The sequence below is a fragment of the Gossypium raimondii genome, chromosome 11 (assembly GCF_025698545.1).
Source record: "Gossypium raimondii isolate GPD5lz chromosome 11, ASM2569854v1, whole genome shotgun sequence".
NCBI lineage: Eukaryota > Viridiplantae > Streptophyta > Magnoliopsida > Malvales > Malvaceae > Gossypium > Gossypium raimondii.
The window spans coordinates 52,267,725-52,290,861 of record NC_068575.1 but is presented as its reverse complement, the minus strand read 5'-3'; the positions used below and the strand labels follow the sequence as shown (position 1 = coordinate 52,290,861).

Below are 23,137 nucleotides of genomic sequence, written 5' to 3'. Positions count from 1 at the left end.
ACTTGATAGCATCACCCAAGTGATTGACTATAAAACACTAGTTGTTGCTTAGGCCTCTTTTATGCTAATGAAAATGTCAACTATTGTCCCTAGGGTTTATTAAATTTGTACATAACGTTTAAGAATGAGATTTCTTTCGAGTATACATGCATTGATCATGATTTTCGTTGTTAATATGAGAAGTCATCTATTTGATTTTGAGAGCTAGTTTCTGTAAGTTAGACTAAGTAATATGCTTTCTGTAGCTTGTCTTGCATTTGTTGTCAAAGATCGGAAGGCATGTAGTATTTCCTTTTCTTAGTTCTCATTGTTGTATACAATTCCTTAGGTTATGCTTGTTGGAAAGTGGTAAAACATTATATAAAAAAAATTTATTAAATCAATAATGGGTAGAGTACAAAAGCATATTAAGTGTTTATTGGAAAACACACACACACATATATGTATGTATGTTCCAAATATATTTGACAACATAGACATCACCCGACATTATGGAATACGATACGCCCGCAGAAAATAAAAATCCATAATTATTCATCGAACCTATTAAGCAGAAGTATGTGTAGAATCTCCAGTTTATTCATTGTTTATAAAGGACTCATCATCACTTTTCTATCCTCGATACTTGAGGTAACTCTAAGCGGAAAAGTGATGATTCTTACCATATTCCACCACAACCTTGCCCAAATCCTGCTCCTCATCATCAACAAGTGACAACTTTTTCTTCGTTTGTTCGATAAATTCATCGAAAGTTTTGTAATTTTTGGTTGGTTTCTTGGCTTCCTCCACCTTGGTGGTTTGATGTTGTTCATTTCGGATTGGGATTGGCGACCTATTAGGCTTGGACTTATTTCGTGGCTGCTCACCATTATGAGTGGAGGGCTTTTGTGTTTCCACCTGTTGACCCACCCGGCCAAGTGGTGATTGGCGGGTTGAAGCATTCAAGGTGGTTGCTATTGGCTTTGGTTTCTCAGTAGAAGTATAGTCAAACTTGATGGGAATTGCCGCTGCTTCTTCAGTGGTTGTAGGTTTAGGGTATTGTGGAGATGCCATTTGGGTTTTGACAGGGTTTTGTAATAGTGGAGTTCGAGCATGGCTGATGGTTGATTGTTGTTGGGGGATTGTGATACTATGGGTTGTGCGGAAAGCAGGACACAAAGTGATTGCTCTAAATAGTTTCTCACACACACCCTCGGGGGAGGAATCCATTGACGGTAATATGAATTGAAAGGGAAATTGGAGAAGTCTTGTTTTTGGTGAAGGAACAAGCAGGTACCGGGAGGCAGATATCTACTTAACATGGCCAACCCACAAACCTGTTTTATACTTATCAATAAGGTCCTGTACAGAGACCAGTGAGAATCACACATTAACAAAGTGGAAAACAAGGTCTAATTTTGCCCCCAGTCTCTATAATTTTCAGACTTTTGAAATTTAGTCATTTTGCTTTTAATTCCAAAATTTTAATCTCTACTTGTTTGATTTAAAAATTAAAGTAATTTATATCATTGTTAATTGACTTCTATTAAATTTGACTGCCATCAATTGAACTTTAACTTTTAATCCCATCTTTGAATATTAAAATGCAACATATTCAAATTTAACAGAAGTTGATTAATAGTGTTTATCAATTAGATTTTAAATTTTAAATAAGACAAATAGGGGACTAAATTTCAAAAGCATGAAAAGTCAAAGGATGGAGGGCATAATTAAACCCCAAAACAATAAAACTATTGCATGGTGTAAAAACAAAATCCAGGAAGCTAACTAGTTGCTGTAAATTTTAGTACTGATGTGATAGATGGGAAATGAGGGGATCATATTCTCCTCTTTTTCTATGCTTCAATTTCTCAGCTCCAACTATGAACCACAATCTAACCAAATGTGTACAACTTAGGAAGTAAGAATCTTCCTTTTTGACAATGCAATGAAAGAACTGAGAAAGAGACAAAAGGTTGATGAATTTGTGATGAGAAATGGAGAGGGTATCGGATTCAGTATCTAGGTTTAAATTGAAAAATGGACATGTGAGTTAAAACTATTGATGATGTTGACAACAACATTCAGGGCAATGGCGTCACCCTGCTCATGCTCTTCTTTCTTACGTCACAAAACCTACTGGCCCATTTCACGAGCAGAAACCACTCAATTTTCCTGGAAAATTATAGAAAGTGGAATATTACAGTGTGAAAGTTACCTCGGATTGGAAGAAAGAGTGTTGGTGACGTTGGATTCTGGACAGCCTTTTGACTTCGTTAAAATTTGACTTCTTGCAACTTCCATTATTCGTTTCCCAAAACTAGCACAGCACCTGGCACACGTTGCACGTTGCATCTCATGTTTCTCGTGTTCAGTTAGTCAGCTCTTTCTTCACTGGGTTATTTTATTTTTATGGAAGATGCTTCATTAAAAAAATCATTAATGGAAAGTCACGTGAAATTTCAAAGGGTGAAAAAGAAAGAGCACTAACTGCTCATTCTTTCATAATCTCATTTTCCTTACAAATCCATTGAGCAATACAATCGGATAGATCTTACCATCAGTACTAAGAGAAGTGAAATAAGCAAGATGATGGACCGGATTGTTACCGGTCTGCAATACATGATCAAAACAAATAGACGTAAAACTCGAAGACAAAACTGTAATCTCCTCAACTAAATTTCTCAGGCTGGACAATAGTTGTTCATTGCCTGTAAGAAACTTAAATACTGAATCAGCTTCTACCTCAGACTTGTTCCACCTGCAATTCCTTTAACCACTTCATTCCAAGGAAGACTGCTTAAGCTTCTAGTTTCACCCTGCATCTAGAAAACAATATACAAATTTTCAAGTTTCAATTAAGCTTCTACCTCCAAGGTTTCATGGAAATTTCCTGATGCTTGAAACCAAACCTCAAACCTCTAATGTAGGAAAGCACAACCGAGAGCTGTCCCTAATAAGATCAACAAAGCTCCAGAGGGACAATAGTTGAGGGAGCTGAACGGTTCATACAGATCTCATCTATTTCCTCCTTAATACGAGTAACAAACAATATTTATACTTAAATTTCAGGGTTGGGAAAATATAAACCCTCTGCATCTGTCATTCAATTGCAACCATTTATCATTTGAAATAATGCTTGAATGATAAATCTAAATATTTGAAAGGGCCTTAAGCTTATTATTTTACAGAAAGAAGTGATTACTAGTTTATAGGATTCTAAACTATTGAAAGCTTACCTCTGACCAAAAATGAATACCCTGATTTCCCAGCTGGTATGATCACAATTTAATAAATTTCATAAGCAGAGTTTCAATGGCGGAAGACTTTTACAACCTGCTCAATTCGTCTCCGGCAAAGCAGACAGTTGGTTAAGGGTAAAGAGCATGCCATACAACAGCACATATGACCACACTTGCATATCATAAGCAATAGGTCATTCATTCATTATGAGTGAACAATTCCAAAGGAGCGAAACTTTAAACAGAACCAAGTATGTAATGTGTCTGAGTTTAAAGTTGGAAATGAAGAAACAAAACTTCAGAAGCCAAAATTTGTATGTTGACAGTGTCTATTATCTCACATGCTAAAACAAGATGAAAGAAAGAATCTACAGACACTTTATGTATAGGTCACAGGGAATTCAAGGGGAACAGGGAATTCAAGTGTTACCAGAGCCCCTCTTAGCTGATTCCAGTCACAACCCAGAAACAAGGGAGGGAAAAAGAAAAAGAATGGTAAAGATGATGAAGAGTTGGAACAACAGTACTTGTCCATTTCACATTGAGGTAGAAGAACTTTGAATTTATGCAAAATAAAGATGTTGCTGCTTTCTACTTGATAAGCCTTTAAGAAAATCAAGAAGACCATCTAGTTCCAGAACAAGGTAAACATCTTAATTGCAACTCACAGCAGAGGCAACACAAATCTTATGCAGAAGAAGCGACTGATTCAGTATTAGTTCATGTGGTAGACTGGATATTGACAGAATTAATTTGGTAGATGATAGCTTTTTTTTTCCTAATCTCAGCATAAGCATTGCTACACAGAGTTCATTATGGACACAGATGCATAAACTAAAGTCAGACAAACAGCCTTTATTCTCACAGCAACTAGTATCCCATTAAATTTAGTACTAAGGAACCAACAAGCATAGAAATCACGACTAAGAAGGCAATTTAACTACTTTATATGCTTTAAATAAGAAAATATAACTAGTGGACTTACTGTATGAAAACAGCATTGTACTCCTGCTCAAGGCATATTACACATAGATCTGGCATTACGCAGTCTTGATTGGTCCCTGTTCCATTTTCAGCTTTCAAAGTTGAATCTACAGAAATTATTGAGATACCAACACATTATACAGACAAAACCATGAAAGAACAAAATTTTGGAGACGTTTAGAAAGCTAGAGAATTACCTTCATTATCTGATCCTGTTCTCTTAGCTGCAGCAGCAAGAACCCTGAATGAACAAAATTTCACAATTCAGTTTGTTATTACAGAACATAACAAAAGCGGACACATAAATACATGCCTATTACAAAGAGCTTGGTCAATTTATATAATGTTTAACAACAGACAATCATCAAGCATACCTTCGCCGCAATTCCCACCGGCGTCTTCTCTCCAAATAATAATGGATTGCATGCTTGGTGATTAGAAAGACACCAAAGATGGTCAGTCCAAATGATGCATACTTGTACCACCTAATGAATAACTCAATGTTATTTTCTTCGTTTTTTGAAATAATCACCAAAACTAAAGCATGTGATATAAAGGAACAATTGCGACTGAAATATTTACAACCTTGCCCACTTCCCAAGGTTGGAAACGAGTTGATCAATAGATTTTGGGGACACATAAAAAGGCCCTTTTTGTGGCTTCTGAATCCGAATTGTTCCAATGTCATCCTTGACAGCCTGCCATGTATGGGAGAGAGAGAATGAGAAATAGTAAATAAACCAACAATGTAACCCAAATATGGATAATAAGCTTACAAACTGCAGCTTTCTAAGCCATGAAAACATCTCAAACTCAAAAAGTTCTAATAAAAGTTCCATTATATTTAGACATTAAAGAAGAATAACACTGTTAATTATGTGATGCTTCCAGTGAAATACTACAACAGGAAGTGATGTACAGGGCCAAGATATAGATTTAGCATGGCATAATGGTCCATGGTGATTAAGCAAAGATACAAAGACAGCAAGCAGTTCCTTTTGTTATAAACATATTAAAGTGCAGCACAACCTTTGAATTATAACTTGTGTTATGTATTTTTCAATGATACAAGGTAACTGTCAGGCACTCATCCAAAGCCATGAGGGATTTGTCAAATGTAAGCCATGATGTTAGAACACATCTGCATGACACAGCTTTGAATTAAAATGCTCTGTATACATTATCTGAATTCATTAACTCAAGACGCTCTATGCATTACTTAAATTCATTATTTGGATGGTTTAGGCATGCAAGATCTGTTAATTCTCGAACAATGTTCACATACGTTATTCTTTTGATGTCCACAATTGCCCCCTCAAAGATACAAGGGAGAATATTACACAAAGTTGAGAGAACCTGCTATCTTGGTGGATGCTTTTTGAAAGAAAGAACTAAAAGCTGGAATAGTAAACCTTCAAAGGAAAGCTCGATACCCTAAACATGCTAAAGAAATAACCTGCTTGAAGTTGCCCATGGAAAAATGTACTGATAGAAATCTGGCAGGTCAATGGAAGATCTGTAATTTTAAATTAGTCTTAAAGATGAAAGAAATAATATTAGAAAACAAAAGTCTTTCTGCCATCACGTATCAGCTTAAGCTTTGACAATTGTTGATAAAAAAGATATTGGTATTTTGTAGGAGCTGCAGCTTAAACTTATAGGCAAGAAATGAGACTTTGGGCCTTCAAATACTAGCACCAGGTCATATCCATTCAAACTATAACCAAGCTGCTTCAGCACCCAGCTTTTCATGTTTTAATATAAGACTTTACACACATAGCCTTCTCTTAGCTTAGGACCGTTTATGATTACACACCAGGAAGGACCATAAGTGAAACCTAAGTAACCCAATTTACTAGGGAACATTCTAGCAAAAGAAAAAAAAAAGGATTTCCTACCATAAAATATTCATAAGATACTTCAGAGCACATTATACAGCAAGCTACACCAAGTATATTTTGTAGTATATTGATAATGACACTTCTGTATATTTGAATCTGCATTGATCTTTCTGCATGATTTGCTAAAAACATTAATAAAAAATGTACCTCTCCGACAACAGTCAAAGAAGAACCAGTGGGAAGCACCTGCTCAATTCGCTTGACTCCAAGCATCTACAAGCAAAATTGGCCATCAAATCAGCTTTAACTGAAAACATGCCACCATAAAATAAACACTTCTGGACCGGGGAAAATATGCCTTGAGACCTTGGAGATAGTCTAATGTTCCACGTACAATTGACCGACCTGACTCTTCAAATACTTCACTTCCAACTGTTAGTGCAAAACCTACTGCACCACGAGCACCAACTACATATACACGACCAGTCTCATCATCCTATAATTAATGATTAAAGATGTTGTCAGAAAATCTGCTATATTAACTACTTTAGTTCTTGTGCAGTACAACATAATCCCTCAAGAATGACTCCAAAATACAACCATCATAAGAACCTGAGCAATCATACATAAGTAATTTCAGCATAAAAGTCAAAGTAAACGGGCAGCGAGAAATAAGTTCTAACCAGGTACCATGGGACCTCTTTACACATAGAAAGCATCAAAGCAGAATCTTGTATCCAAGAACCGGCATCATTGTGCTTTAGAAAATGTTGTTCCGCCTAAGGACATACAAACAAGAATTTACATATGCAAGTAGAAAAAGGGTAAAATAAGTAGCACAGTCAATGCTCGTTTAATTAAAAACATATTACCGTTCCCTCTACTATGACACCTCTTAATCCACTGTGCCGACAATTTATTGGTGTCTCGGAACCAACTCTTCCAGAGATTGTAACAATTATAGGTATCATTTTACTTTCAAGGTCAAGCAATTGAGCTGAAAAAAATATTGTACCATCAAGATATATGTCTTAGCACATGCTAATGATGCCGATTAATCAAATCAGTCTCCAGTAAGTGTATCACCTAGCATTAATTTTATGTTGAACAATTTTAGAGTCATAAAAAATGAAAATGTAGGCCACCAATCAAATACTGTGTCCCACAGACCCACACCCATTTCTAATCAGTAAATGTTTAAGGTGGATGGGACACTTTTTTTTTCCCAATGGCATCAGACTTTTTAACATGAAATGCTAACTTATCCTCAATATTAACAGGGAACAACCTTGCTGCAACAATAAAGACCAACTGAATTCACATTTACCTAGGATGTTATCATTTTACTTTCAAGGTCAAGCAATTGAGCTGAAAAAAATATTGTATCATCAAGATATAGTCTTAGCACATGCTAATGATGCCGATTAATCAAATCAGTCTCCAGTAAGTGTATCACCTAGCATTAATTTTATGTTGAACAATTTTAGAGTCATAAAAAATGAAAATGTAGGCCACCAATCAAATACTGTGTCCCACAGACCCACACCCATTTCTAATCAGTAAATGTTTAAGGTGGATGGGACACTTTTTTTTCCCAATGGCATCAGACTTTTTAACATGAAATGCTAACTTATCCTCAATATTAACAGGGAACAACCTTGCTGCAACAATAAAGACCAACTGAATTCACATTTACCTAGGATGTTCCCATGTCACTAATTTACAAAATACTCAATAAATTCTTAAATAATTAACAAATGCAAAAGCAATCCTCTTCAACGTTGATATGCTATAAGTTTGCATTAATTATAAGCTGGTCTAGGCCAACAATTTAAACTATAGTTCTCGGCACGTTCTCACATGACCTTCTAAGCTTTATAAAATGCACGGGCAAGAATACCCGACACTACAAACGTCTAGAAGCTATAAAAGAGTCCAGTATCACATAAAAAGAAAAAAGGAGTTGACAATTAGGAATATATACCCAATTATTTGAGCTGATTGACTCGAGTTACTGTCTTGAGAACCTCTGCATCCCTGTTCCACCATTATTAAGCATAGAACATGATTAACAATTATTTCTGGCAAATAATGAAGAAATTAGCTTTATTTACAGGATCTTACTAAAGATTATTATCTATCATAACATCTTCATCCAATGCTTTGCAAAGGATTGATAGTATGAGCAAATCATCAGCAAAACCCTTATTTGTAAGAAAGTTGATAGAAATCTAACCTTCCACTGCTCCTTCCAAGAAGATAGAGAGCGGCTGCACTCAAGCAGCAACTGGGGCCGCCCCATGGAACCATCTTAACGTAAGAAACTGGGAACAAACGAACCCTTACTTCTAAACATCTTGGGTTACAGCATTTATTCCTCGTACAAGGATCACATTTTAGGAGAAACGGAAGCTAATTTGATTCTAGAATTACCGAATTAGATACGCCAGCAGTCAAGTGAAGGACATTAGGATTTAGAAAGGAAAGGAACTTTTATCATCCAAGGCACGCAAGATTCGTCACTCAGTGCCACTTTTACATTGAAATAGGTACATTTCTGGTTTTAGTCCCTCTATTATCATTAAATTAGAGATTAGTGTCTGCCTATCTGGCACATTTCGGTTATCTTATTGTTATTTTATCATCCCAAGTTTTTATTGTATGTCAAAAAAGCAAACCATGTTATCCCAAAATCTAATAAGCTTTGATTATACTAAGAAAAACTGTTTTTTATTACATTCGATCCTTTCCATTAATATATTGATGTGACATTTTCTTTAATATTAAAGATAAAAGATTGGACACAAATTTTGATTCAACGTATAATGCTATACAATTTTTTTAGTTTTTGTGCAATGCTATATATATGAACTTTGGTTTTATACGATTATATACATAAAATATTACTTTAATTCAATTTTTACAAATTACTAGTAATATTATAGGTATATATTGCACATACAAATAATTATATTAATCTAACATGAAAATAAATAGATGTATTTATTTTTAAAATGTATACAATTAAATCAAAATCAAAGTTTAACATGTACGTTTGAACCGCAACCAAAGTTTCATATATATAATTGTATCAAATCAAAATTCATGTATCGAATTACAAATTAAAATAAAGTTAATGTGTAGTTTTATTATTTATCAATTTAGATAAGCATTTATGAGGAGAGACATTAAAAATGAACCAATTATTAAAAAAGTATCATGGAGTAAAATATTTTTTTTTCTTCATTATTCAACCAATGAGTGTAGGAGATTAAGGTTCTCTTTGGATGGGAGGTACGGTTACGGTTAATGTAAAAACAATGATAATAATGAGATTAGATATGATAGTAATATTGTAATATAAAACAAAAAATAAATTAAACACACCGTACTAAAAATAAACGCTCAACCAAAAGGACCCTAAGACGCACAAATTCTTTAGGATTTGGACAACAATAATTTATGGTTATGTGGACGTCGGTTTAAGGTTTGTAATCTTTTACGTGTAAGAGAAAGAACTTTGTTGGTCGCAGTATAAATAGGCGATAATGATGAATTTTAAGGACTGAATTATTTTTTAGTCGGTTTCCAGTGGTGCATAACTAGCCAGCATATCTTTTCATTCCTTGTACATAAATAAATAAAAAAGCACAATCGAACAGCATTTCAAGACACTTAAAAATTGTAGCCCTCTTGGAACCTGAACACCATAACCAGTCATTTTTCTTTGCATGAAGAAGAATGTATTAAAGACTAGTACCATTTCTACTAATCTGCTCCCACCCATTTATGTCCGACAATGACAATTCGTATTTTAAAATATATGAAAGGTTTTCACCCTCTTCTCCATTCATAGCGCTTAATGATTATTATACATATACAAGCTGGCAGATGCTGAGGTCCTGCTCATATGAGCTCAAGGTCATCACAAGACCATAGATGTCAATATTTTCTGTTGTTGAAATACTCAGCCAGTCCAGATGGTTATCCAAATGAGTTATATCTTCAGAATTCATACAAACCTTAACATCGCTGCAGCCATCAACGTTGCAGCTCTGAAGTAGATGTCATCAACACTTTTCTCAACTCTCTTAATCATCTCTTTTTCCTTCATATCCAACTTGCCAGTATTCTTGCTGATATGTACAATCGTGTCCCTCAGTCTGTTAACTGCCCAGGAGAGCCAAACTAGCCCGAAACCAAGGCTAGTGCTAAAGAGGTTAGATGTACACAATGGGGCTCTCGCATACGCTACCTTACAGAAAACAGAAAAGACAACAGCAAGACCAGTCCCGGCAATGCCAGCAGAGAATTGGGTCAAAAGTTGAGGAAGTTCAGGGCCAGACTTCTTCAGGGAAAGAATTGCCATTTTGCCATGCCGGTGCTTATTTACCATCAAAGAAAGAAGACTCTCACATGCATGGAAATAATTTGCTTTGTAGAGATTTCTCTCCCTGGTTGACTTCTTAGACGTCTTCCTTTTTTGTGATGGCTTGGGCTTGATTTTCTCCGGACTGTCAAAAGCGAGTTGCATAAAAAACATATTTTAAACAAAAACAGTTGAAAGAAAGCAACAAAAATTATAGTTTTTTGCAACAAAAATTATAGTTTTTTGCAGAAGTTCATATTTTAACCATGTATCTATAAAAACAGACCATATTTTAGGTCCAGATCCAGCGGACAATAGCCAAGTTGGAAGAAACCTAATTAAAATATAGGTTAAACCTACCTGCCATATTTACAATATTTAATAAATATATCTATCTATGTCCATTCCATACTACGGTCTTACATGCAATTAACATAAATGAAGTGTTACAACTCACAAATCATTATCGGTTTGTTACAGAAATTCTAGGACTAGATATCAAGATCCCTAAACAAGGTAAATTCCAATTATTTCAAGTTGACAGTTTCCATTATATCATCTAGAAGAATTATGGCAATGGCAAGGGTATTTATAAATTAAAAAAGAAAAGAGAGAGAGAGAGAGGGCACAATGAGACAGATGATCAGTCACAGACCTCTTTGGAGGTGCAACACTCGCAACTTCATATTGTGGAGCGAGACTAGTACTAGCATGCACTTTTTTGCTCCGGGTCCTGTTTATCAGAAGACTTTATGGTCACATTCCTTTCAAACAACAATGAAATCTACTATTCATTTTACATCTTATACGATTGTTTATTAGCAACAGATTTTCAATAACAGTAAAAACACCACAATATGGTCCGTACATAACACAATATGATTGTTTGCTGCATGGTTCTCATTTAATTTAAGAGTTTAAAAACAGATTTTGGCCTTGAACTATGACAATTTTGTCACATTAGTATTCAGAGAATAAAAAATTGCAATAGAATACTCAACCATGTTACCCACAGATGTTTTGACCCTTTCGACTAACACAGCAAGTCAATTGGCTAAAATGACAAAAACAGCCAACAAAAATCTACTTCTCAAAAAAATGGTGACTCATTTAGCATGTAAATGCCACATCAGCATAAGAAATATTTTATTTTACCCTTCATGTTGGCGTGGCAGTAGATTCACCAGCAACAAGATGATGACAAGACAGTTATAACAGACCTAGCTTTGGAGTCAAGTGGCTGACAAAATATAAGTTTAGGTACTTCATATGAATTTTAACTCTTTAAGCCCTCAAAGTGACAGAAATGTCATAGTATAAGGGCCAAATGAGTATTTAACCTTTAATTCAAATCAAGGGGGTGTAAGTAGTAGTATGCATACCTGTTGAAGAATGGGACAAGTCCCGACTGCCTTCTCCATTTAGTTGAGTTGCTTGATAAGTGAAATTCGGCAACGATTGAAAGAATGTCTTTCATCTCGGTCCCACTACTTGTAAGTACAACTAGACCATCTGAATTAACAATAAGTTTTGAATCTTGTACCATCTCTCCTACAATGTCTGGAAGCGGCTTCTGGTCATCAAACTCACTACTTGGATAAATTAGAGAAGCATAAGGCTGCTGATGCACACCAAACATCAACGGTTCAATCAAATCTGATAGCAATGATAAATCAAGTTCCCCTTTATCCACATCCTTTGATCCAGACACAAGAAACTTTAAGAGTTTTTCATGTCGTGTGCACTTCTCAGCTATCCCAGAGCCAAAGAGAGCTGAGTCTAGATGAGCAACTGCGAATAAAACAGGATTAGAATAACCATTAGACAATGATTAACCAAGGGGACTTGGGAAGAAATATAAAAGAAATTGACGTCACAAATGAATATGCCTAACATATAATCACCCACAAATATGTTTTCTGCCTTCAAGTGTGCTACTAAATTGTTGTATTACATTATTGATTGGAATAACCTGATCTAGCTGCTAACACTTTTATATCCCTTCAAGAATCACCTTTCATATCTATGCTATAACTTATTTTAGTATATCTCGTTACTCTTTTCAATGGATGGGATTGTAAAAGAGAATCATAGCAAAGATTTGAGTTTACATCCAAATTCCAATACACAACCTCTGACCAAGGAGAAACAAAATATTTAATCGCATTGTTAAACTTAATACCACAAACACCCAATCTTTACTGTGTTTTGAGAATTATATATTTTTATAGATTAAAAGAAAAAGAATTGGTTTGAGTCGCTTTCCCTAAGCACATAGCAAAAGAAATAACTAGTACATACAAAGAACAAGCCACAAGAAGTGCAGACCTGGTTTATCAATAACCATAGGCTTTTGTGCTTTTGGATCGACATCTACAATCAGTTTAGGCTCACAAAGAAGGGTAACTGGTTTTGGAAGCTCTTTGATTCCATTGCACTTCAGATCAAAGGGAGCCGTTTGTACCATGTCATGTTTCATTGCTTTACTTGGCAACAAAGTTTGACATTCCTGCTTTTATGGAAACAATAAAAATTCAATAACAAATAACTCATAAAATATATGCACTATAATTTTTAAATAAAAGTATTAGTAGAAAAATAAGAGAGGGAGGGGGCTGCAAATTACTGATTATTGATGATCAAATATCGACAATTTATATAATTCATAAAATATATACATATATATATATATATATATATATATATGCAGGCACAAAATCCTAATAAAAATCGATTTCTCTTCATTAAAGCGCTGGAGAAGAATCCAATAACTCCATAATATTCATGTTACCCAAACAATTAATCAAAATAGAATTAGCAATCACAGACGGCCAGTAGTAGCTAACAATCGAAATAGTACCCAAGAAACCCAAATCATCAAACCATACAAAACAACCCAAAAAAATTTACCTTGATCATCCTGCTAGCACCCTTTTCCTGGTGAAAAACAAGTCCCGGGCTAGGAGCGTACCCATGAGAAGCCATTAAACAAAGTTTCACCATTTTTTCTATCTACGGAGAGAATCCCAGATCTTAAATCCCCAAAATTCTCTCCTCTTATTTTCTGACCTCTATTTTTTTAACACAGAACCAAACACTTATCCATCTCTAAACCTCAAAATCTTGGATTTTCCTCCCAATTCAAATCTTTCAATTTAGCGGTAACAATTAAAAAAAAACGAATAGAAAGTATTAAGATTTGAAATCAAGATTTATGTGATTTGATCGTAAGGATTGGAGAAATTTTTCTAGGTTTGGTATCTGTGGCAGGCGATGCCTTGAGAATCCAGGTAGGGGACCCTGAAAAGTACAACCAAAACATGTAGCAGTCTTTTATTGGATTCTTCACGGAGTCAGACCACTCTCTTTTGAGTTTTATTCTTGACCGTCCGATTGGAATGAGATGGGTTTGATGAGATGTTCTTGCGTTATGATTTTTTCTTTATCAGAGAGCGTGTGGTTGAATACGTTACACTAGACCCCAGCCGTTGGAAAAATCTACCGGGGACATAAAACCCGCTTCAGAAGGGTTGACTAAGTTAGGTCATTTGAATGAGTGGTTAAGATTAATCCCATCAACCGAGACTTTCTGGTTTTTTTTTAATTAAATAAAATTGGTGGGAAGGAATTTTTACGGTTGTATTTAATTTAAGACTTCTTTTCCTATTGGTTGATGATTATGGGTCTTTTTGTTTGCCAGTAAAATATTTTTCGGAAAACGATTTTTAAAAATTGATTTACTTTTCTGGAAAATGATTTATTGAAAATATTTTCGGTGTTTAGATGAATTTGTGTAAAATATTTTATGTTGTTTGGCAGATTTTCTGAAAATATTTTCCGAAAAAGTTATTTTTACATATATTAATAAATTTATATACATATTAATAAATTTTATATTTTAAATTATTTTACATATATTGCAATGATTTATTTATAAATAAATAAATCAAATTAAATATATTATAATACTCAATTATTAAGCTACAATATTAATAATCATAAATTGAAAACAACCAAAGTCAAATAAATTATTTATAATTGTGTTAAAAAAACAAGGGTTGAATAATTATAAATTTAACTTCCAAACCACAATTAAAAAATACTAAGATATGCATTTATTTAAAACATATAAGATGTATTTACCTACCAATATGAAACTTTGGATCTTTTAAATAGATTCAGCAAGACCAAAATGTTAAACAAAAGACAAGACATATACCAAATCCTTAGTAAATTGTTATAGACTGTGTTTGGTGTAACTGCTTAAGTACATCTGCTATCAAATTGCTAGCCACTTACAACTAAAAAAATGGTCATGTCTGCTGCCAGGAAGTTTGCTGGGTTCAAATCAAAACACACAAAAACCAAAACTTAGCCTAAATAATCTAATCATAAAACACTGCTCCGACTGTTAGCATTGCATTAACTGATTCACCATCTGCTATCAAATTGCTAGCCACTTGCACCTTTTTTTAATAAGACTTTGATTACTTCTAGATGGGACCCTTGAACAACATAGCGAAGTGGAGTGAATCCCTTGAAATTAGTGGCTCTCACTGAAACTCCTGATGAAAGCAGAGTTCGGACAACCTCTAGATGTCCTTTCTGCGCCGCAAAATGAATCGCACCCATGTCATCCATGGAATCAGTACCAACATCAGCCTTTTGCTTGCAAAGATAACTCACTACATGTGTTTGCCTGGCTCATGCTGCTAAATGTAGTCTATATCACAAGGTTACTGACGTCAAAGAAACAAATTGAAAACTGGAAGACTATCATGCATGGTGAAAACAGCAGGATCCAGTCACTAACGATGTTACTGAGAATAAATATGTACAATAGAAATCATTCAAAAAGTGCAGAATGCACATCGTTTGAGCATGGTACAATTCTGAACCGAGGATCTCTTTCTTAGTAGAGAGCTAATTAGGCTATGCATCATTCACAACAATTGCAACATCCTAAACAACAAGTATATTTTGTTCTAATTTTAACAGTTCATATAGTTACACCGGATCAATCCCCCATGGTCTAACATTGTAGTCGCTAGAAACAATAAGCAACACTTGGGAGGCAGCTCCTAGAATACAATCATGTTAGTGAAATTAGCTGAGGTAATCCACTAATCACTTCTGAAAATGATAAATATCTATATACATAAACACTAGCACAAGCAAGGGTTCAACAACATTTTCCAGCATGGGGATTCAACCAAAAGAACCCAGAATCTGAATTGAACTGGTGTTGCTAATTTGAGCAATGTTATTTCATTAATTTTCATTTATGACTAATCCAAATAAAAAACCTAAGAACATTTATTTCATGTGAGTACTAGCCCTAGTCCAAACACTTGGGCAATGTATTCAATGTTTGTTTTATGATTAGGCATTCATTCAAGCAAAGGCTAATTTTGCAGCCATCAAATCAGTAACTACTGCCTAAGAGACCATCAAAAATCAAATCTTAAGAGCAGATAACATTCAGTTTAGATAATTGAATAACGAAATCATGTGTGGGTAAGTGATATTGCAAATGATACCAAATTGAATACAAAATACAGCTAAAATTATCAGCAATGATTCCAAAAAAAAGAAAATATAAAAATAAAATCAACGAAGGAAGGAAGGATTGGATAAGGATTAATGATAGAGAAGAATAGAATACAGAATAGGATACGGAGTTCTGGAGTGCTTATCTTAGGAATTAACGGCCAAAGGGTTAGACGCCAGAATTAATTGAAGTTTTGAAACGTCACGGGACCTCACCGCTGCGTGTATATCTCCGCTGCTCATAACCAAGAATCTGGAACTATACAACAAGAAGCAAATTTCAGAAGATCCATGGAAGATAGTTAAGAACATATCTATATAAAAATAAAACAAAAGAGTAAGAAAATTAGGTAAGGTTAAGAAAATTAGGTAAGGTTTACCAATTTCACTTACAAACTGCAGGAAATGATGAAACAAAAAGGATTGAAGAAAGGTAAGAAAATGGAGAGGAAGTGCTGGAAATCAGTGGAATGGGAGGAATTGGAAAGATTTTTCATTATTAAAATACAGAGAAATTTCAAAATCTTTCCAACTCTTCCATTCCAAAAATTTCCAGAAACGGTCTCTCCTTTTCTTCCTTCACAACAGTCTAAAAAATTACAAGCCACAGAAAATGAGTAGAAATGAAAGTGGAAATAGAAAATATACCTTTCTAAAGAAAGTCTACAAACAAATTTTTGCAACTGAGACGATGAGAGTGTAGAGAAGGGAATGGAAAATGTCTTACCGATTCCAAATCGGTAAGACGTTTTCCAAAACCAAGGAAGTGATTTTACCCATGTTTGTAAAATGTTTTGCTTTAGGAATTCATTTTCCACCAAACAAACGCTGGAAAATCCAGAAAATATTTTCCAGAAAACATTTTCCACCAAACAAATGGAGCCTAAATATTTTTATTTTACATTAGGACATTACACGATTAGCTCAAAATTAATTTAAGAATGAAATTAAAACACATCTTTTTTAAGTTTTTTATAGATAAATAAGGTAATCAGCAGTCTTAGAATCTAATAGTTTTTACATGACTTTCTCCAAATTTATCTTCTAACAATAATTTCCTAACAACAAATAAAGGGAATTCGAAACTAACTAGCTCAAGATTATTAGTGGGACAATTTTTAGCTAAGCAGTGAACTACTATGTTGGCTTCTCTAAAGACATGTTGGAATTTGACAGTCGAGAAATGTTGACATTCTTCTTTAATTCCACAAACAAGAGATGCAAACTATTGAGATTTAAAATAATAGTTAACTGTTATAGTTAGTTGTTAACAGTTAGTTAGTTGATAGCAGGTACTGGTGTTAGTTAGTCTTGTAAAACGCTATAAATGCAGGAAGCTAATAGTTCAGCTTATGATCTTTTGATAATAAGAATTCATTCATTCATTTTTCTTATTTTCGGTAGTTTCTGTTATGGTATCTAAGCTATAAATATAAAGTTTTTTTTCTCATGGCCACTGAAACTGTTCCTGGTCATAAATCTGAGAATCGTCAGTCGTTTAACAACGCGGTTCCTGCAGATGGTTCTTCCGGTCTTGGCACTGCTTCTTCAAGAAAGATTCAACAGTTTCCTAAGCATGATACCGTGAAACTTGGTGAACGTAACTTTCTTTTGTGGAAGCAACAAATTCTGTTAATTCTTGAAGGTTATGACCTCCATGATTTTGTTCTTGGTACTGTTAGTATTCCTCCACAGTCAGTTGCTGATACAGAAGGTAATCTTGTTCCCAATCCTAAATTCTTGTTTCATAAACAACAAGACAAATTGTTAGCTTCTTGGCTGTTGTCCACCATTTGTGATGAGATATTGGTTCATCTCACTAATGCTCGGACTAGTTTTGATATTTGGAATACTGTTATACGTCATTTTACTTCGAAGTTGAGCTTAATAGTTTCTACCTTGCGTCATTCTTTGTACTCTCAGAAAAAGGGTTAGTTGACCATGAAGGAATATTTGGCAAAGATTAAAAGTTTGTGTGATACACTTACAGCTGCAGGCAATGATGTGTCTGAACAAGAGTAGATTAGTATTATTCTTGCTGGTCTGCCTGTGGAGTTTGAATCCATTAGGGTTGTAGCATCTGCAATGAGGGTTCCTCTTGATCTTCTTGCAAAAATGCTCACTGATTGTGAAGCTCGACAACAAGAGCTTCTTTCGAATGTATCTTTTTTGGCTAATTTTGTTCAGTAGCATGGAAATACTGATGACACTATTGGTAAGAATGATAGGAGTGCTTGAACTTCTTACAAAGGCAATGGAAAGTTTTCTCGAGGCCGCGGTCGAGGAAGGAAGTTCAGCCATACTAAACCCCAATGTCAGTTATGTGGACGAGTTGCTCATACTGTCCAGAAGTGCTATTATCATTTTAACGAGAATTTTGAGGGTGTATCTGACCAGTTTATGCAGGCTCATTGCCATCAGGTTCAGGAGCCTTCGATCTCTTCTTGTGCTCACTACTATTCTCATGCGAGTGCTTCCACTGATGTTGTGGCTACTCTCAACAACAGATCGTGTTCTTCGAACTCTTTCAATTCAACTGTGTGGTATCCCGATTCAGGAGCAACCAATCATGTTAATAATGATTTGGAAAATTTGAAGGGTGCTGCACCATATACAGGTAACCACAAGCTTTACATGAGGAATGGAATGTTAGTGCTTGTGGCTCATACTGGCTCAGGTCTTCTTCCAACTGCTAGTAGAGTGTTTCAGTTGGAAAATATCTTACATGTTCCTCGAATTTGTAAAAATCTGTTGTCTGTAGCTCAGTTTGCAAAAGATAATTAGGTTTATTTTGAATTTCATCCTGTGCATTGTTTTGTGAAGGATGTCAAGACAGGGAGCATTTTATTGGAGGGTCACATGCATAATGGCCTGTACAAGTTTGATATGTCTGCTGTCCAGAAGTCATGTACTGTTGGTTCCTCTCCTGCCACTGCTCATGTTACTAGTCTAGTGCCTTCTACTTCCAGTGATCGTGTTTTTGAATTGTGGCATCAAAAACTTGACCGCCCTTGTAATAGAACTGTTACTACAGTACTTCAGAAATGTAATATAATTGCAAAGAAATCTCGGCTGAGCTCAGTGTGTTCTGCGTGCCAGCTTGGAAAATTTTATAAGCTCACTTTTTCCCCATCTACAACTGTGTATTCAACTCATTTTGAGCTTATTGTAGCTGATCTTTGGGGGCCTGCTTCTGTACCCTCTCAGGTACATTTGTACTATATTTCATTTATTGATGCTTACTCCAGATTTACTTGGGTTTATTTTCTTAAACATAAATCTGAGGCTCTTGCAAAGTTTCTACATTTTCAAAAGTCTGTTGAAGTTGAATTTGGTAGTAAGGTGAAGATACTTCAAACTGATTGGGGGGAGAGTTTCGGCCCTTTACTCAAGTTCTATCTCAATTGGGCATTCATCATCACTTTTTTTGTCCACATACCTCGGAGCAGAATGGTTTGGTTGAAAGAAAACATAGACATATTGTGGATGTTGGCCTGACTTTGTTGGCTCAAGCAAATGTTCCCATGCATCTATGGTCTCATGCCTTTATCATTGATGTTCACATCATTAACAGGTTCCCAACACCTGTTCTTAATGGAAAGTCTCCGTATGAGATGTTGTATAAATATGTGCCTGCTTACATGCACTTAAAGGTTTTTGGTTGTAGGTGTTATCCCTATCTCAGGCCATTCAAATCTCATAAGTTGCAGTTTCATTCCACGCCTTGCGTGTTTCTTGGTTATAGTCCTAATCACAAGGGGTATAAGTGCCTTAATGATAATGGGAAACTGTTTATCTCTCGTCATGTGACATTTGATGAATTTTGTTTTCCTTTTAAGGGTTTTGTCAGCTCAGCTAGTGATACGGATCTTCATGATTTTCAATCTCAGTTTGTGTATCAACAGTCGCGTGTTCCAGTAGTGATGCCTGAGGATCGACCTTCAAGTCTGAGTTATTTTACTCTGTCCAGAACTAGTAATTCTCTTGGTGTACAGTTTAGATCTCCTGGTTTATCTATTTCACCTGTTATAGGTAGCGATGGTCGGGATACATCTTCTTCAACACTTTCTCCTCAAGCTGAAGTAGGTTCTGGTTCTCGTGGTAGTACTCCAATTGTTGAGAAAATATCTGCCCCTCCTATCAATGTGCATCCGATGCAAACTAGGGCCAAAAGTGGTATTTTTAAACCTCGAGTTTTTTTAGCTGAGTTGCATGTTCCTGAACCTCTAATGATGGATGAAGCATTCTCTTCTAAGGAGTGGACTCGAGCTGCTCCACAAGAGTATGATGCATTAATAAAGAACAATACCCGGGATTTGGTTCCACTACCTGCCAATAGGAGAGCTGTGGGGTGCAAGTGGCTGTTCAAACTTAAGCGTCATTCGGATGGCTCTATTGCTCGATATAAAGGTTGCTTGGTGGTAAAAGGATATCTCTACGAAGCTGAAATTGATTTTCATGAAACCTTCAGCCCCGTTGTGAAACCAGCGACAATTCGTGTTGTTCTAGCTTTGGCAATGAAGTTTGGCTGGCAGTTGAGGCAAATTGACATCAATAATGCTTTCCTTAATGGGGACTTAACTGAAGAGATCTACACGGTTCAACCTCCTAGTTTTGAACAGCAGCATGGTGCCAAAATATGGTATGTCGGTTAAAGAAAGCGTTATATGGTCTTAAGCAGGCACCACGAGTCTGATTTTCTAAACTTAGAGACTTCTTAATTTCGTCTCAGTTTGTGTTGGCAAAGTCGGATGGTTCATTGTTTGTCAAGAAAGTTAGAGGTGTGTTGCTATATGTACTTGTCTATGTTGATGACATAATTGTCACTGGTAGTCATCAACGCAGTATTGATGAATTTGTTTTTGCTTTAGATGCAAAGTTTTCTTTGAAGGATTTAGAGTCCCTTAGTTATTTCCTGGGTATTGAAGTTTGGCCTACTACAGATGGGATATTCCTGAGTCAACGAAAATACGTTCTTGACCTTTTGAAGAGAGCTCGAATGGATTGTGCTAAGGGTTCTCCTACGCGCATGATTACTTCAACAAGGTTGTTTCAATATGAAGGGAGTGCTATTGAAAATGAGTCTGAGTATAGGAGCATTGTAGGCACACTTCAGTATGTTTCCATCACTCGGCCTGATATTACATATGCTGTGAATAGAGTTTGCCAGTTCATGCATCGGCCTCTTGATCAGTATTTTAAAGCTGTCAAACGAATTCTTCGATACCTTCAAAATACTGTAGAATATGGCCTTCATTTTATGACTGCTGCCAACTTGGATCTCGTTAGGTTTTCTAATATGAACTGGGGAACTGATGTCGACTATAGGCGGTCTACTTCTGGGTTCTGTGTGTTTTTTTGTGGTAATCCTGTGGCCTGGGGATCTAAGAAAAAATAGGTTGTCTCTCGATCAACTGCAGAGGCTGAGTATCGTGGACTTGCTCATGCGGTTACTAAGGTTGTGTGGCTGAAGTGTTTATTATCTAAGCTACAGTGTGGTGCGATAGTTCTGGGGTTGTTGTTGTTGCTGTGTCCGCCAATCCAATGTTGCATTCGAAGTTTAAGCACGTAGAGTTGGATCTGTTATTTGTTAGGGAGAAGGTTGCTACTGGACAGTTAATTGTAGGGCATGTTCCAGCACAGGATCAGGTGGCTGATATGTTCACAAAACATTTGTCTGCTCCCATGTTTACAAAGTTTCGATCAAGTCTCAAAGTCATTTCCAAACAAGAACCAGCAGCAGAGGTCAAATAGTTGGAGGCATATTGATATTTAAAATAATAGTTAACTGTTATAGTTAGTTGTTAGCAATTAGTTAGTTGATAGAAGATACTGGTGTTAGTTAATCTTGTAAAACGCTATAAATGGAGGAAGCTGATAGTTCAGCTTATGATCTTTTGATAATAAGAATTAATTCATTTTTCTTGTTTTCGGTAGTTTCTGTTACAAACAATGCTTCCTCTGAATTATCGCTGAGTATGTCAATTGCAGTCTTGCTATCACATTCAAGAATTGACTTAGAATAATCTCTATTGCAAGCTACTTGTACGCCATGAAAGATTGCCTATACTTCATCCATGAGAATTGAGCCGCTACTAATAAATCTATGAAAACCTGTCATCAAATTACAATAAGAATCACGTAGTATCGCTCCTATAGCGGAGCAGTTTCCGTTCATGTTAAACACCCCATTTATATTGATTTTAACCCAACCATGGCTTGGAGGCCTTCATTTTACATGAACACTTCGAATGGTCGAGTTTAAGCCCTCGATTCTTGTTGTGTTGCATATATTGATAGCAAGACTTTCAACCTTTCCAAGTATCTTGTCCGAATTCAAGTTGTCTTGTTGGAATATGGCTTTGTTCCTGCTTTTCCATAAATACCAACATATAACAGCAAAAAGCACACCCCAGTCTACTATTTCACTAAGTACAACAACCATATTCCTCGTATTTGCAGTCATCCAATCTTCCAAATCCAGGCCAAAGAATTGAGATAAATAACTAGAAGAAATCAGTTTTGACCACATACCTGTCGTATATGGACAATCTCACAGGATATGGATAATAGATTCTTGGCACCCACCATAAATATAATAGTCGCTATATCCAATTAGCTACCTCCTAGTCTTTTCTTGTTTTGTTAACAGTCATCGTCTCAAGACCAACCATAAAAAATGTTTTATTCTTGAAGGCAACTCATTCTCCCAAACATCTTTGCATGGAAATGCATTTAAAGAGATGTTTGGTTGAACCAAAATCTTATAAGCTTCTCTAACTAAAATTTTGTCTAATGCATTGGTTCTTCAAGCCCATCTATCCTTTACAAAACCATTATTTGGTGGAGGACACGTTGCAAGGTACTCCAAAATTTCCCAATCAAACATTGGCTCAAAAGGTTTCAATTCCACTGACCATCTGAATTTACCAAGTCTACAACTTTGAGTTCCATAAGATTAATCGAAATGTCTTTCACGTGATTCTTCAACAGCCCCAAGCATGAAACCCAATTGTCACATAAGAAACTAATAGTTCTCTCATCTCCTATACACCAACAAACATTATTAAGAAATAAAATCCAAGCTTTAATAAGAGAACGCCAAATGTAAGAACAATTAGCTCTACTAATAGATAGAAGACATAATGTGGTAACCTTATATTTATTCCGTA

At 35.5% G+C, this 23,137-nt stretch overlaps 2 protein-coding genes across 6 annotated transcripts; both read right to left on the bottom strand.

Annotated features, from left to right (window-relative positions):
* Positions 1-349: 349 nt before the first annotated feature.
* Positions 350-8,545, bottom strand: LOC105803079 (E3 ubiquitin-protein ligase SP1). Of its 4 annotated transcripts, none has more exons than XM_052623973.1 (11): positions 8,283-8,545; positions 8,031-8,083; positions 6,919-7,132; positions 6,730-6,825; positions 6,405-6,542; positions 6,254-6,319; positions 4,791-4,903; positions 4,580-4,690; positions 4,403-4,446; positions 4,207-4,312; positions 350-2,804 (listed from the first exon to the last, which is right to left on the bottom strand). In XM_052623973.1, the coding sequence occupies exons 3-11, from the start codon at positions 7,015-7,017 to the stop codon at positions 2,780-2,782; spliced, it is 798 nt and encodes a 265-aa protein (XP_052479933.1). In that variant the 5' UTR covers positions 7,018-7,132; positions 8,031-8,083; positions 8,283-8,545; the 3' UTR covers positions 350-2,779. The 4 variants fall into 4 exon arrangements, with proteins under 4 accessions (XP_052479933.1, XP_052479932.1, XP_052479934.1 ...); XM_052623972.1 differs by having other exon boundaries at positions 6,919-7,043; XM_052623974.1 differs by having other exon boundaries at positions 6,441-6,542; positions 6,919-7,043.
* Positions 8,546-9,638: 1,093 nt separating this feature from the next.
* On the bottom strand, positions 9,639-13,730 carry LOC105803078 (uncharacterized). 2 transcript variants are annotated; one of them, XM_012635052.2, is made up of 5 exons: positions 13,326-13,730; positions 12,744-12,927; positions 11,798-12,206; positions 11,071-11,148; positions 9,639-10,560 (listed from the first exon to the last, which is right to left on the bottom strand). In XM_012635052.2, the coding sequence occupies exons 1-5, from the start codon at positions 13,416-13,418 to the stop codon at positions 10,059-10,061; spliced, it is 1,266 nt and encodes a 421-aa protein (XP_012490506.1). In that variant the 5' UTR covers positions 13,419-13,730; the 3' UTR covers positions 9,639-10,058. The 2 variants fall into 2 exon arrangements, with proteins under 2 accessions (XP_012490506.1, XP_012490507.1); XM_012635053.2 differs by having other exon boundaries at positions 12,744-12,924; positions 13,326-13,729.
* Between the last annotated feature and the right edge of the window lie 9,407 nt (positions 13,731-23,137).

Excerpts from the sequence above, each read along its gene's own strand:
- LOC105803078 (XM_012635052.2), bottom strand. The coding sequence starts at position 13,418 with ATGGTGAAACTTTGTTTAATGGCTTCTCATGGGTACGCTCCTAGCCCG. Across the intron at positions 12,928-13,325 it reads GTGCTAGCAGGATGATCAAG|CAGGAATGTCAAACTTTGTT; the intron begins GTAAATTTTTTT and ends TTTCCATAAAAG. Across the intron at positions 12,207-12,743 it reads TATGGTTATTGATAAACCAG|TTGCTCATCTAGACTCAGCT; the intron begins GTCTGCACTTCT and ends TTTTATTCGCAG.
- LOC105803079 (XM_052623973.1), bottom strand. The coding sequence starts at position 7,017 with ATGATACCTATAATTGTTACAATCTCTGGAAGAGTTGGTTCCGAGACA. Across the intron at positions 6,543-6,729 it reads AAGAGGTCCCATGGTACCTG|GATGATGAGACTGGTCGTGT; the intron begins GTTAGAACTTAT and ends CATTAATTATAG. Across the intron at positions 4,904-6,253 it reads CTTTGACTGTTGTCGGAGAG|GCTGTCAAGGATGACATTGG; the intron begins GTACATTTTTTA and ends CATACATGGCAG.